At 41.9% G+C, this 15,779-nt stretch overlaps 2 protein-coding genes across 8 annotated transcripts in view; one reads left to right on the top strand and one right to left on the bottom strand.

The window, feature by feature from the left end:
* Window positions 1–3,424, bottom strand: part of LOC141761406 (RAS guanyl-releasing protein 2-like) — a 40,392-nt gene extending 36,968 nt beyond the window's left edge. For all 6 annotated transcript variants that reach the window (XM_074624817.1, XM_074624816.1, XM_074624818.1 and 3 more), the window contains exon 1: window positions 3,272–3,424. The gene's annotated coding sequence lies outside the window, so the exon portion shown is untranslated. The remainder of the gene's footprint in view (window positions 1–3,271) is intronic.
* Window positions 3,425–4,768: 1,344 nt separating this feature from the next.
* alpk1 (alpha-kinase 1) lies at window positions 4,769–13,995 on the top strand. Of its 2 annotated transcripts, none has more exons than XM_074622843.1 (14): window positions 4,769–4,892; window positions 6,144–6,371; window positions 6,795–6,949; window positions 7,039–7,237; window positions 8,169–8,228; window positions 8,323–8,409; window positions 8,492–8,568; window positions 8,690–8,785; window positions 9,579–9,683; window positions 9,811–11,593; window positions 11,978–12,125; window positions 12,200–12,362; window positions 13,328–13,514; window positions 13,629–13,995. In XM_074622843.1, exons 2-14 carry the CDS (start codon window positions 6,257–6,259, stop codon window positions 13,829–13,831), a joined length of 3,378 nt encoding a protein of 1,125 aa, XP_074478944.1. In that variant the 5' UTR covers window positions 4,769–4,892; window positions 6,144–6,256; the 3' UTR covers window positions 13,832–13,995. The 2 variants fall into 2 exon arrangements, with proteins under 2 accessions (XP_074478944.1, XP_074478945.1); XM_074622844.1 differs by having other exon boundaries at window positions 4,794–4,892; window positions 6,147–6,371.
* The last annotated feature ends 1,784 nt before the right edge of the window (window positions 13,996–15,779 follow it).

The following is a 15,779-nucleotide window of genomic DNA, read 5'->3' as shown; positions in this document are numbered from 1 at the left end:
GATAACGTTACGCGCGCCTGTCGCCGCCGCTCTCTCTCTCTTGCTTCAACACTCACTTCCCACATACACACACACACACTCTACGCACTGGCTCTGCCCCAAATGGCTCCAGAGAGGGCCATTCGCATTTTTGCGTCAGCCACCGTAGCTCTCCAACACACTTGGTACACAGGAAAGGCTTCAAAGGTTGGTTGCAATCTCCTCACCTCACCGCTAGATACCGCCAGATCCTACACACTGGAGCTATAAATGCAGTTATTTGGGTACCACTGTCCATGATCTAAAGGAGTAAGCACTCCCCAGTCTGGCTTCGAACATGCTTGGTGTGAATTCAGCCTAGCAGGTAAAGTTGGTACAGGTAATTAGGAGTGTAGCACAGAGGCTGTGGACGAATAGATGGGATTAGCTGATGAAAAGTGAGATATGGAAGGCAGCGGCCAGAGGCAGAAAGTGCACTGGACCGTTACACCCCAATGATGGCGAACATCCAGCACACGTGTCTGGCTGAGCTGAGGCTCCTGTCTGCTCTCTGTAATTATTTTCTTCTTTGTTTGATTTTTCTCTTGTGTTGATTGAGTGTTGTTTCCCTCTTCCTCGCTATGTCCCTCTGCTCTGCATTAGTTTTATTCCTCCCTCTCCTCCTCCTCTCATATTTGTTGCTTGTTGGTCCGTTGGCATAAAGCAACAGCCCTGCACAATAGATCCAATTATGGCTGGCTTTCATGACAAGTGCAACACCGCTGCAGGTTGAGGTGGAGGAGGTGGCTGGAAGTGATGCTAAATATCAAGGGTGGCCGCTCCAGAGGCCTGAAGTAATTGCACTGCGGCAGCGGAGGAGAGAAAGGAGAAATAGAGATGCAGAGGCTTGTTTTTTAAATCTCTTGTACTTGATTTTACCACTACGCTGAAGGCACTTTTAATCCTTGAAATCCTTTCTATTTAAAGTCCTATATCTTTCTAGTCAAGCACTACTTCACTTGTTGGCAATGTGAGATCACAGAGAACATTGGGTAACTGCTGATCAAATAATTTACGGTCTGATAAAATTAACTTCAGACTTATTGTTTTATTGATTTGTGCTTTGGTGACAGCTAGGGCTGCCCCCTCTTAGTCGATTAGTTGACTAATCGGTTGTTTTGGTCTTAGTCGACAAAGTTTTCGTTAATCGATTAGTAATTTTTTATGCTTTTTTCATGCTGAATGACTTATTTCTAAGAAACTAATGAGCACATCGCTGGTAAACACAAGATTTAAAGAGCACATTGTGCTTATTTTTAGGTGTATACTTGTATTTTGGGTTTCTACTAGAATGTGTTTACATGCTTTAATGTTCAAAAAACACTTTACGCTTTACCAAGTCTGCTCTGATTGGTCAGCTGGTCCACTCTGTTGTGATCTGTCAACCAAACCAAACTCATCGGACTCCGCTCCAGCTCTGCTCTAACTAGCTTTGTTTGAGGGCGTGCAAAACTAGCCGCTAGCCAGGTATTATGCAAATGTGTTACTTGGTGACATCACCACGTTACGGAAGAAAAGGCGGGACTTCAAGCGAGGCGTTTCAGGCAGTTTAGTAGCAGTGTTTTTGTGGGGGAAAGTAACTCCCTTTGGCGTGGACTTTGGGTTTTGTCACTTTGCAGACCTTTTACATGCACAATAACTATATAACACACTAAAGGAAAAGCACAAAAGCATATTAGGTCCCTTTTTTAAAGTGGTGTTATTCTTTGTGGAGAAACTCAGTGTCACAGATCTGTCGTTTAAATCAACTACTCAACAAAATCATGAGTACTAGTCGACTATTTCTTTGGTTGAAGACAGCCCCAGTTATGTCAATGGCTGCCACATTTGCATGCTCGGAATCAAATACTGATCTCGATGACCAAGTGCACAAAGCCAGCTTGTCCGATATTCAAAATAGGTGCAGTTAATCAGCAACATGCAGTTCCGGGCCAAATGCATTGAAAAACACCGAAGTGACTTTTCTGTGTCCCATAAGGGCGTGATGAGCTGCAAAACTAAACTACAGCTGCTAAGACTTCCGAATGCCCAGACACGCAGCCGGTCTCGGCTTACAAGTAAAATCCCACCGCTCTGACATCAAAACGTGGGCGGCTAAGGGCAGGGGTGAAGTATAAGCGAAGTTGTTGTAGAGCAAGTAATCAGCAACCCCCGGCTCTCGAAGATGCCTCCTAATCCCTGCTGGCTTTGAGGGCGGCGGGAGAGAAAAAAAAAATCACCTTGAATCACTGCAGTCTGCAGCCTGTATAAGAGAACATGTAATGAGGGGGCTTATTGAAGGAAGAGAGCAAGGTTGGTCTGACCTGCTTGTTTAATTCAGCAGCCAAGGCTGACTCACAATGAGCTGGGATGTGGCCTCCAGTCACGGAGAATTCTCATCAGCACACAGGTGTTTATTGGTTATTAGCTGCGAGCCGCCAGGGGTCTTGAAAGTTATCATCAGTGCCATTTGATGGATACCTCACCTCCCTCTCTACCTTCCCAGATGGGTCAAGCCATGACTTTGCATGCCATCAGACTTTTGTTTACCATCATTCTCACCACCAGTCACAGCAGGATAAAGACCCTGCCACTCCCTCAATCTAATTTTAGCAGTAGGCGTTCCTGCATCCTCCTCTACTCTGCTCACTCAGTCCTCCTCTTGAAAATAACCGTGCACTGACCCTTTAGTTCCATTAGTTCAACTAGTAGATATAAAAGACATCTGTATGGTGCAACCCATGTATTCTGCAAGTCTTAGCACAACAGCTGTGACTACTTCTTTCCAACACAAAGTACATTTATGACTCCCAAATGAGTCAACATGGTAATTCTGACATTGCTGTGGCTGATGCTGCAAGAAGACAAGTCCTTCCATGTTCCAACAATCAACTGTTGCTACACAACAATGCACTGATATTATTATTTTTTAATTTATTTAACCTTTATTTAACCAGGTTAGTCCCATTGAGATTAAGAACCTCTTTTCCAAGGGAGACCTGGCCAAGACGGTCAGCAGCAAGAACACAAAGTTGCAGCCACAAATAGAGATTCTGACATTGCTGTGGCTGATGCTGCAAGAAGACAAGTCCTTGCATGAGCTTATCAACTGTGTGCAACACAAAAATGCACTGATATATCAAGGAGTGCACTGTAAGACAGGCACATAGCATTACACTGTGGTGGGTTTCTTCTAAATAGAAGTGTCTGAGCATGCAGAGAAAGAACAGACATCTGAAATGTCTCAGCATGGAAGTTATGACACATTTCTTACCTTTTTAGAGTTTGAAGGGTCCCATGCTCTGGGTGAGGAGGTGATGACAGTTTGTGGAGTTGAGCACCGAGATGAGAAGCGTTACATCACCAGCACCAGCACCAGCAGCAGCATCGATGATCGATGATCGAAACCCAAGAAGTCCTCAGAGGAGACGCACTCTGGAGGAGTTGATGCAGGCGCGTCTCTGCAGGTGTGTGTGTGTTTCTTCACAGCACATTAACCCTATACCAGTGCACACAAGTCCTCTCCTGCTCTATATTGGATGTGATGCATCAGAAGCTCTCCAGTCCTCTCTGCTCGCAGCTGGAACCCGCGTGCCAGCCCTCTGCTCGTGCTCCAGCTGTGCAGCTCAGCTCACTATCACACTGCAGAAGAGAAGAGAGACAGTCCCTCCTATCGGCAGCAGCACAGCAACACCACGGTCACACAGGCTGCACATGCTTGTTGTGCACGTTGATGCTATTACGCATCATTACGCACCATATAAACAATCCATGTTGAGCTGCTCTGCAGTATCAATGCGAAATGTCAATCCAAAATAATCCTTTGATAATCTCAGACACATGTCTACACTTCCAAAGGCGTGCTGCCTTCAAATGCACCTCATATATTTTGACATTTTATCTAGTGTTTAGCCTATTTTTATTTTTATTTTTAGTAAAAAAGGCTGGTAAAATGGTGAGTTTGTTTAATGTTTTTACTTAAATTACTATTATTTATTTATTTATTTATTTATATTAACCCCTGGCATGTTTTCTGTTTTTTTGTTACTTTTTTTAATTTATTTAGCCTATTTTATTTTTATGTTTGTTTGTTTTTATTTATCCATTTATTTCCTTAATTTGTATTGTTTATGTGTTGATTTAATTGTTCTTTGTATTGTTTACTAATTTAAAATAGTCTATTGGAAAAACAAATTACATGTTGCAAATATTACATTGGGGAATCTGCTAGGAAAGACATCTAGGAAAGTACACAGTCTTCTAATTAATTATTTAAGGGCAACAGGAATAATGGAGAGAATTTATTTATTTATTTATTTATTTATTTATTTATTTATATTAACCCCTGGCATGTTTTGTGTTTTTATGTTACTTTTTTATTTATTTATTTATTTTAATGTTTGTTTTTATTTATCCCTTTATTTCCTTTATATGTATTGTTTACCTATGTGTTGATTTAATTGTGCTTTGTATTGTTTACAAATTTAAAATAAAGTCTATTGAAGAAAACAAATTAAATGATGGAAATATTACATCTGCTAGGAAAGTACACAGTCTAATAATTAATTATTTAAGGGCAACAGGAATAATGGAGATAATTATTTATTTATTTATTTATTTATTTATTTCCTGCCAATCTACTTCTACACACTCTAGTCCAGTAGATGGAGATAATGCACATTTAAGCTGGTTTGCTAACCGCCAATAAACACCAAAGAAGGAGAAGAAGTAGTACCAGTAATAATCACACTTGTAATCACTGAAGAGTGAAAGGAATCGTGCAACAAGCGCTCTCAATTTGGAGTTGCGATATTTCCGACAGCATATGAAGGCATCAGTTTAAAGTCCTGCCCAACCAGGAAGAAGAAGAGGAGAACCTGGAGACAACAGCAACAGTAGGTGTTTGTTTAATTGCTTTAATTACTGTTTATGACAGTCATGTTTCATCAGTGAGACATCATAGTAAAAGAAACTCTTGTCTGCTAAGCTTCACGTTTGTTTTTAAATGTGACAACATACTGTAAACAACAATAACTTCCTCTCCTGTTTAGGTGTGTGTGTAGATTTGTTTTGTTCTGTGTGTGTGTGTGTGTGTGTGTTTATTATTGAACAAATTCAAATTTACAAACAACATGGCTCATAGATCATTGCATTAGAGTAAAGGGACAAAGTGCATACAGAACGAGAACAAATAAAATCTGTAAAATTATACATGAAAATAATAATAAATGTACCTGTAATTCATAATATTCTATTATACTAAGAAGTTTCAATGCATTTTTGTTTTGCATGACTTTAAGGGCTTTTATGTAAGAAAGAAACTCAGAATGAAACTCATTAAACCTTGGTTTCACTTTCATATACTTGGATTTGTGCAAATAAAATTTCCCAAGAATGTTATTCAGCAGTAAGTCATCTTTGTTATTGTCCATGACAAGACCACAAACAATGTCCTTTTGAGAGAAGTATCCCAGATGAGAAACTTTTGGGAAACTTCAGTTGGAAGTTGACCTATGAAGTGGCCTATGAACTTCCTCTCAGTCTACACCTGAGAGGATAACTTCCACAAATGTGTGTACATAATAGCTTTATGACAAGTATAAAGTTATTTTCATAATATATCCTGACAGTAGTGCATGAGACAGGTTATCTGAAAAAAAAAAAGCATGTGTCTCTGGTGTCCTCCGGTGCTCCTAATGGCATCTGCAAGATTTCACAGACCGGAGGAAAGCAACCAATCAGAGCCGAGCTGGAGCCTTACCTTCTCTGAGCAGCTGTCAATCACTCACAAACTCCGATCAAGTGGTCAAACTAGACAGTGCTGATCAAATATGAATCAATAGATATATATATATATATATCTATTGATTCATATTTGAATATACTTTCAGCATATTGTAATTCAAGTGTTCTGAGAGAAAACTAGACTTCTGCACCTCATCATGGCTCTGTTTTCAGGCTTTAAAAAATCTGTGACAGGAGACTTTGGCCAAGGTCAGGCTAAGGTCATTTCAGAAAGAGAGCGTTCCTATTGTCTGTTCATTCAACGGAGGCAGCTGTTAATCACTTGCGAACTCCGATCAGACAATCAAACTAGGCAGCGCTGATCAAACCGCTGACCTGATGGTGCAATCCTTTCTCAACAGCAGTCTGGTCATTCCACGGGAACCCCCCCTTCTTGAATCACTTTAATACAGGAACAGGGGTGAAGAGGCCAAGAAACGGGGAACTCCATCCATCCCAGGCAACACTAAACACTATGGACAGCCAGGAGGTGGGGGATTTACTGGAGGGGTGCTTCAGAGCAGTGGCAGCAGCTCCGAAGTCCACCCAGCCCACGGAAGAACAGAGGCTGGACTACTGTAGCTGCAGAGGTCAGACACCAGATGGTGCTATTTGTTCAGTTTTCATTTGGGCATGGGAGGAAGTCAGATTGGGATTTGAGTAAAGAGATTTGGTGGTGGAATTACGCTTACGTAAGATCCACACACATATGGTTTGTGTTGAGAATCAGGGACAAAGGCATCAGTGAATCCAACATGGAGTTGGTTTGAATTTGAGGGGATTTCCTTTTGTTTAGCTGATGCTTTTCAGTAGCACAAACTGGGGCAGTTCTCATTATGTACCTCTCCCTAAACTCAGTATGACCCAGTCCCAGTCCACATAGCCTATAACAGGGGTAGTCAACATTTTGTACCTTGAGGCCCACTTCTGATTGTTTAAAAATTTCTGAGGACCGACTTCCCAAATAAATGAGAAACTGGCTTGACTTATGAAATACCACTTATTTCCCGTAGACTCGCTGTGTGCAGAGCTGGCCTCTCTCCTGCAGGAGGCGATGGAGATGAAGTGGCCCTTTGTGCCGGAGAAGTGGCAGTATAAACAGTCAGTCAGTGCCACTGACAAGACCAACCTCAGTGACCTCATCAGCAAACACCTATCTCAGCTACTGGTAATAATGACACGGCTACGTAATGGTTCTCTGTGTGGTGTCACTGAAAACAAATTACTTACGTATATTTATGTTTTCTGTGTTTCCAGGCTGTTCTAAAGGCTTCCATCGCGGCTCGGGAGGCAAGCACGGCGCTGGCCGTGGTCTTCCTTGTCGACCGCTTCCTCTACTGGACAGACGAGTCCAGCCGGCTGCTGAAGATCACCAAGCTGCTCCACAGACGCCACCATGACAGCCCTGTGGCCCCCCAGCTGGTCATACGACAGGCCAGAGTCTACTTGAACTCTGGTACAGTGCAAAAAGTCAAAGCCGCGCCCCCTTTTGGGGGATAGAAAAACTGAAGATCCCATAGACTTTAATGCAATTTGACGTATGTTTGGATTGTAATTTTGACAAGTTCATATGCATTCATCTCTTGCCTGAACCCGAGCGTTCACGATACCTAAATAACTTAAGGTTGATCGCCACCAGGTCCCTTCAGTCTTCCCCCATCCAACACAGTGGCTGAATATTGCTTATACAGACATCTCTACATATTTGATTGAATCACGTCAGGCAAAGGGTTTTGTGTAAATAACCAACGTGTTAATAGCCAACTGTTTAGTTTATTTAGTTGCCATGCTGGTCTAGTCTATAGCTTGGAGCCATAAAGCCATGCTGGTCTAGTCTATAGCTTGGAGCCATAAAGCCATGCTGGTCTAGTCTATAGCTTGGAGCCATAAAGCCCCTCTATTACATCTTTTTTAGGACATGGTAGAGGAACAAATCAGAGATCAGCGTTTTTGGATTTATTGGTGGTGCAACCAACTACACAGCAACTCTTCAGCATAGCGTTATAACTTATCGGTTTGTTTAAAGTAGAAGTTTGGAGACATGTTTCAACTTCTTCTGTTGACTCTGTTACCGTCTACGAAGGAAACGGGATTGTTTTCACACAGGATTGGCGTGATCATGCGAGCCTACTGCAGATGACGTATTGCCGATCTGATGTATACTTCAATCTTAGTTTTGTAGGGAGCCACTGGCACTAAATATATGTGACTGCATGAGTAACACTTCATACATCATCCCAATTATTGTTTTGGGAAATAATATGCAAACTCATGACGTGGAAATGTGAAAAGTCTTTATCATCATTACACATAGTCTTTATAGAGTTATTTGATGTTTGGTTTAGTTATACAGAGCTGGTTAAAAATGACAATCATATCCCCCACAGGCAAACTACAGAAGGCAGAATACATACTGAGCAGTCTGATTAACAAGAGCGGGGCCACAGGTAGGTGCTGGGTTATTCTATCTGCCTTTAATGATGTATTATGATGTTTTTTTGACAAGTTAAATAAAAGGCAAATCTTCGTTTTCTTATACAGGATGTTGGGTGTACCACTCTGAAAGTGACCGGGCTCTTGTCCAGGCTGTTAGTGTTCAAGTACGTGGGATGGTTTTGCAAAAGCTAGGTAAGATATTCATCCTGATTGAAAGAAAATAGTTCACTCCGCTGATACGTTGATGTCACGGCTGTTTTGTTCTCCGTTTCAGGCCTGTGGCTAGAGGCTGCGGAGCTAATCTGGGCCTCTCTGGTCGGCTACTACGCACTTCCTCAACCTGATAAAAAGGTCAGAGACACAACCACAATATTGCCATCACAGCTGCCATGTTATGAGCTTGCACAACATGCAAAACATGCACAAACATCCACATATAAACCTCTGCTCTGCATGTCTGTATATGTTAAAGGGCATTGGAACCTCTCTTGGCATACTGGCCAACATATTGGTGTCTATGAATGATGAGGACTTCCACGCTTTTAGGACTAATCCAAATAATGATTTGGTAAGTTTATCTGATATAATGATGTTTTTTAAGGGGATAAAATATGTTTAAATATGCAAATGAGGTATTGGCTTATTAAATATGTGCTAATTTGCATACATTTCCAGAAAAGAAATCTGAATATTGGATAAAACCAGGTTCAAAATTATTCTTTCATTTTGTTGACATATTAGAGTCAAAGGTTTTTACTGAGGGTATTTTGGATATCTCTTTTTATCATTTCATCCTTTTTATACCATTAATCAGAAAATACTGTCAACAGCCATGTCATGACTTAAAAATCAGGCTATGAATGATATATGAACAAACCCCTCGGTAAAAACCTGCAGAATATAGATAGAAATAAAACTGGAAAGTTTGATTTATGTTAGTGCTACTGACGTGGAGATTTCTGAATAAAGATATGTATTGTAAAATTCCATACATTTTGCAAGACACTACAAATGAAGAGGGTAAAACATTTTAACTAATAGATATCACCATGAAACATCCCCAGTTGATTATTTATATTAAGACAAAAAAAATGTTTGTATTACAATATTTTATTTAATGTTTAAATATGCAAATGAGGCATTATCTAATGCTAACTTTTGGTGAATTTAAGAGAAATCTGCAGACGCAAATAGACAAAGTTCCACTAGTCTGAAAGAAGACATGTTATGGAAGCAGAATAGCCCAAAATATCAAAATTGACCAGTGCATGAAAAACAATGTTTGTGCCTGGGATGTCTCCCGTTAATATCGTTGGCTTTGTATAATTTCTTGTCTACATCTGTCTGATTGTTTGGAGCAGTCTTTACTTGGGGACAGGAGTCATCGTCTTCTTTCAGCAGCCCAGGCAGCTAAGATGGCGGTGGTATACAGCCAGTACACTTCACTCTATGTGTTGACCAATGTGGTAAGTTGTTCCACAACAGTTACTTGACATAAATCATGATTTCTCAAAAATCTGACACTTCTGAAGAGGTTAAATCTTAGTTACTGCTGCTTTAATTCTTCCTCTTCTTCTCTCTGACCATCTTTAGGCAACTCAAGGGACCTGCTTGTTATCGTACAGTTTCTCAGTGGAGTGCCCTGCCTCTCAAACGCAGTCTTTCCTCCTGCAGGCCAGAGAGGCATTTGCAATCGGCCTGCTCACCAAAGCAGAGGGCGAGCTGGTCACCAGCAAGCAGGAGCTTCACACCTTCCTTAAAGCCGCCTATTCTCTCAACGTCACTCACAAATGGCTCGGCACTCCTCCGGAGGTTGTGGCGCAGGCAACTCAAGCTTGCCAAAAAGCTTTAGCACATTTCTATGATTACTGCAATGCAGATACTCAAGACAAAGACGGCCTCTGTGCTGAAATCATGCAACTGGTCGCTCAAGTCAAACGTCTGTTGCGAGTGGAGCCTTTCCTTAATTCAGACAAGGGGTCTTTCATCCCTGACAGCTACAGAAACGTCAAAGACACATCTGTAAATTTCACTCTGGAGGGTTTCGCCAAGGTGATGCAGAGATTCAAAAAGTATCATGCGTCACTGTGCGAGACAACCAGCACAAACTGTAAGGGCACCAAAGACGAGATAGATGGGGCGTGTTCTGGTGGGATATGTATTTCTGCACTGGGGACGACCATTTGTACACTGAACACAGATTGTAGCACTGAAGCCTGCAAAGTGTCAGAGCCACAACAGAGAGGTTCAGATTCATCTCATGTGCACCCACCTCAAAAGCCTGACATGTGTCCCACACTAGAAAGCACTGATAACCTTGGATCTTCATGGCAGAACTTCTCCCTGAGCAGTTCAGGGTCTCCAAGGCCCAGCGGCTTCACAGGAAGTAGTGCCGTTGAACGTGAAGCAAATGCACGTAATCAGAGCTGTCTGACCACTGAGGATGATGATGATGGGTCAGACAGCATGCTACAACCTGCTGATGAAAACAAGAAGCAAAACTTCCAGAGTCGTAACTCTGGTGTCGGTTCCCAAACAGTCCTGAGATCTCCAGTACCTGCCACTTCCTCCTCCAATTCCAGCGGTGATTCAGAGAAGTTTGAAGTGATACAAGCTGGAATAGAGACGCAGGGCACCGATGAGGCTCGGATGACCGACGTTGGCGTTGCGCTGAAACCGTCGGCAGCTGAGGGAGCAGCGCTATCCTTATCCCAGCTGGCCCTCAGGACAACCTCCAGCTCACTCGGTGACAGTTTCGGTTCCCACTCGTCGTGGGAGAAAATTTCAGCCGACCTGATCTCCGCCACAAACGGAAAACCTCAGCCAAGCAGCCTGTCAAAAGCAGGAAGCAGCAAGTCACCAGAGTCTGATGGGAGCTTCTTCCTCTTGGAAACCCTCGATTCTGAAACCAGTGATTCAGCTCATGATCCCACACACAAATACCACACATCTGGATGGGAGTTCAGACCTCCGGAGAGCCTTAATGTTGACCCAAATGAGGACACTGAAGTTGACTCAGTATCTGTAAAACCTACCAAGAACTCTTCAGCAACCCCACACCCAAACCTGTCCCAGTGTGCTTCCACTGAAACCTCCACAAAGAGTTCATTTGAGATGCTGGAGGAGCATCAAAGTGGGCCGCCACACAGTGAAGTTACCTCTTCAGAAAAAGTAAATGTCCCTCAGATGAAGAACCCCTTGTGCTACAGCTGCCTCAAGCACAGCATTGTAGCTGGTGTTGTCCCCGAGAGTCAGTATTTGTTGTCCCAGCAGGATTACCAAGCCCTACTGGCTGGGGTTTGCCATGAATGTCTGCTGAAGAGACTTCAGAGTGACAAGACAAAATTCAAACTCAAGGACCACAGAGCTGCCTACAGTAAGTTTGAATTCCCATTGTTGTTTAAATTTATCTATTTCATCAGTACATCTCTTTAGCCCCACTTGCAGTGTGGCTCTAGGGATGGCAGTGTCGGTCTGTTGGTCCACCACTTTGGTCCAGACTGATATATCTCAACAACTAATGCATGGATTGCCATGAATTGTAATCACAGACTGACAATTGAGTGTGAAAAGTGTCCATCGTTCCACACTCAACGATCTGACCGTTTTGAGTACAACATCTGGGTTCTTTGAGTGCACTGCATTTTGCCATACTTCACAATGTGAACGTACTTATGCACTCAAAATAGTAAGTGTAAGTACGGAAGTACGAGGACGGGAACACACTGTATGATTGCAACTGTCTGCTAATCTCTTTTAGGTGCTCTTCATTTAAAGTTCTCCAAAGCCACAGGACTATGGACAGCCAGGGAGACCTGTGCTTACATCGGGGAGCTGATGGGGATGGAGGGCAAGCAGAGGATGGCAATATGGGTGCAGTTTTTACACCAGGAGGAACGGTTAAGCAGGTATGCAGCTGCACGTTCTAGGCACAATTTGAACACAAAAGTCTCACTTCGTCTGTGTATTTATGTCCGTGTAGTTATGTGGGGAAAGATTACTTGAAGCCAAAGGAGATCCAGTTTCACCTGAAAGATGTGGAGAGACAGATGACAGCCCAGTACTATGTGACTGAATTCAACAAGAGTCTTTACGACAAGGAAGTGATGGCTCAGATCTTCTTCATTCCCTCGGAAGCACTATTGGTGAGGCCAAACATAAAAATAAATGCATAAAGGTTTACTTAATTTAGGGAGAAAACAATTATCAGTTGCTGCATTAGAATTAAAATCCCTTCATTCATAAATACCACTTTAATAGGACCCCCTACACAAATATATAACTTCAGACGCAGCAGAGTGCCGAATAGCCCGCAGCAGCCTTCGAGCAGTGTTGGTTGAAATTCAAAATGTAATACCCCAGTCCACCCTCCAGTTGTCAATTTACAGCTAGATATGTACTCTCAAGCCAGTAGTAGAGCCGGTACTTTGTTAGTTATCAGTCTAGAATGTACTATGAGCTGTTAAAAAGGGAAAACAGGAAATTATAATAAATAATAGTAAATGATTGCTCAATGGGTGAGTTATCTTTATTGTCTTAGCACTTCCCTAAAACACACAAAAAAAAGAACTTGTATTCTGGATTAAATGTACCATTTTGGCCTAAATACCTCTTGTGCAACGCTTCCACTTTGAGTAGTGACAGAACACTCAACACCACATGTAATTTACCTGTAGAGACACAATAAAGCCGTTGGCTTACAGAAGGAAATTATACTGCAAAGCCATGTTAAAGACGGGCTTTAAAGGCACAATTAGTAACATTCAGATGATAGATGTTGCATCCTCCCTCCCCGGTTTCATTGCATTTACTTCACAACAAGTCGTTGCCAGGCACTTACCGTCAATCTCAGCCATTTATCCGTTTTTTCCACACTAACTGACGACCCAGAGAAGTATCATTTTACTATTGGCTCACAAGCCTTGCTAGAAGTGGGAACCAAATGTCAGATATCTTCCGCAGAGATAAACAAAACATTCATTTTGGACCCGCCAGGATTTTTTAAAATTATTAATTCACAATGTATATTTTTTCAATATTCGTCTACATAAAAATGTTATCAATAAGACCTTTAAATATTTCCTAATTTGTTTTCTGTACTTGTGAACAGATTCTGAATGGAAACGAGATTGCGGGCTGCGTAACAGTGGAGCCCTACATGCTTGGAGACTTTGTCAAACTGACCAACAACACTGGAAAGAAGGAAGAGAAGTTCAAGGCTACAGAATATGGCCTTGCCTTTGGACACTTTACCTACCTGCTCTCTGACCGCCAGGAAGTTGTTGTAGACCTGCAAGGTATGTCATCCACAGACCTATGGTGTATTCTTGTCATATGGGAAAGATAAAGTTATACATATGTATATATATATATATATAAAAGTTCTTCATTCTCCTTCCTTTTTTTCACAGGGTGGGTGACAGCCAATGGCAAAGGGCTGACCTACCTCACTGACCCCCAGATTCACTCCACCAAGACCCCCAGATGCCCCTCCAACTTTGCTGCCAGAGGCCTCAGGTACTTCCTGGACGAGCAGCATGGGCCAGACTGCAATGTCATTTGCCAGCTGCTCAAACTACCTCCAATGGTCAGACAGACACATGTTCTGCCTTAGAATCTTGGAGGTGTTACCGATGTGGAGCGTTTGTGTTCCCAGTTAAAGCAGCAGGGGGTAGAAATGGAGCAAATATGATTAGAAAAAAGTTATTTTTATAAAACGGTCGCTATATTCTGACAGTAGTGCATGAGACAGGTAATCTGAAAGAAATCATGTGCCTCTGTGTCCTCCGGTGTCCTCCGGTGTCCTCCGGTGCTCCTTAAAATCGCGTCCCACACAACATCCTCATACTGCATAATGTTTGTGTTTGTCACTTCAGTTGGAAGTTGACCTATCAAGAAGCCTATGAACTTCCTCTCAGTCTACACCTGAGAGGAAGTTCATAGGCTACACCAAGTCTAGTTTTCTCTCAGAACACTTTAATTACAATATGCTGATGAAGGTTATTATGGAATGTTTGCCCAATAATGCCAAAAACATGTTTCCTACTGAAGCTTTAAAGGCAGAATCAGTCAGATTTGTCGATTGTTAAGGCCCAGACACACCAACCCAACATCAACGAACTTCGCGTTTTCTCACGTCGCCGCTGTCTTGGCCTAAAATTTGCACTCAAACACACTGCAAAGACTAATAACTCTCCCTTCCAGCAGGTCGCGGTAGTCTGTATTCGTCATTCAAAAAAGGGAAACAGAAAGACCGTTGTTATGATACATACATGAAACAAAGCGGCGTTGGACGACCACTTTCACACCACTCTCACTCACCACTTAGCTTCATTCCAGATGTCGCTGGGAAAATATCCGTGTATTGGAATGATCAGATGAGATGAAGATGAAAAATGAGAAGAGCCTTCTGTGTTTTTCCGCTTGACTTTACTTGTTAGCTTGCTTTCCCCATGTCCTTTTTCTCTTCTCGTGCACTGATTCGTTTCAGCTGAACAGCCAATCAGAGTCTTTCATCGACGAGCGCCTTCGCCGATTCAACATGCTGAATCGGCCGAAAAAACTAGGCCGACGGCCGACGTTATGTTTTTGTAATCAATCACTGTCTCTTCACTGTGTGACTGGATTGCTGTCTAACTGGTTTGACAGTACAGTTATCACATGTGACCTGACTGACTTACATAATCTTTATTGTTAAGCTCGTGCTTCATGAAAAGTTTCCATCATCAGCACTGTGGAGATCTGATCCTACATCGCCCCAATTCACACCCTCACATTGGCTGTTCAGCTTTGTTGCAAAATCAACATTTCAAATAAAATAATAATATATATATATATATATATATAATACACAATTGTTGGATTTTTTTCAACTGCAGATAAAAAAAAACTTGTAGACAACATGAGTAGTGACTTTCAAAATGTATGTAAGCAGGTTACAAATGAATAAGAGGTATTATTTGAACTTAATTGAGGGGGTGTGATTGAATACACAGCCTCAATATGAATACTGTAGTTCAGCCAGTCAGGTGACCGTTGTACACCGTTAAGGTCAGCCAGTCTTTTTAATGTTTATTTGTCGCTGACAAACATTTGTTCAACATTTCCGATTATGTAACTATATATTATGATAACAAAGTATTGTTCTTCTGCTCTTTTCTCCTTCAAACCTATCACGCTGGTGCATGAGTCAGAAAACGCCCAGATTAATGCAGCCAGTGTTGATAATAATAATAATAATAATAATGAAGGAGAAAATGTTATAAATATAGTAAAACTGCATGATTGACCTCAACTTTTATTGTGTAAAAGTCAAATGCATATGTTTGCAAATGCAAATAATGTATGTACTCGATGGAGTAATAACAGCAGTTCATCATATGACCTGCACCTGCACATCATATGACAGTGATGTCATTCATGGAGCAATAAGCACACGTGAGCCTCCTCTCCACTCAGCAAAAATCCACTTCTGGGTTTATTAGCCTCCATCTTTTGTAACACAAACAACATTCTTTACCCCTGACCCACTGTGCACAGCGACACTACATGCACTTACTGAA

The sequence above is a fragment of the Sebastes fasciatus genome, chromosome 22 (genome assembly GCF_043250625.1).
Source record: "Sebastes fasciatus isolate fSebFas1 chromosome 22, fSebFas1.pri, whole genome shotgun sequence".
In the NCBI taxonomy this organism is placed as follows: Eukaryota; Metazoa; Chordata; class Actinopteri; order Perciformes; family Sebastidae; genus Sebastes; species Sebastes fasciatus.
The sequence above is the reverse complement of the archived record's forward strand: the minus strand, read 5'-3'. Positions and strand labels throughout refer to the sequence as shown.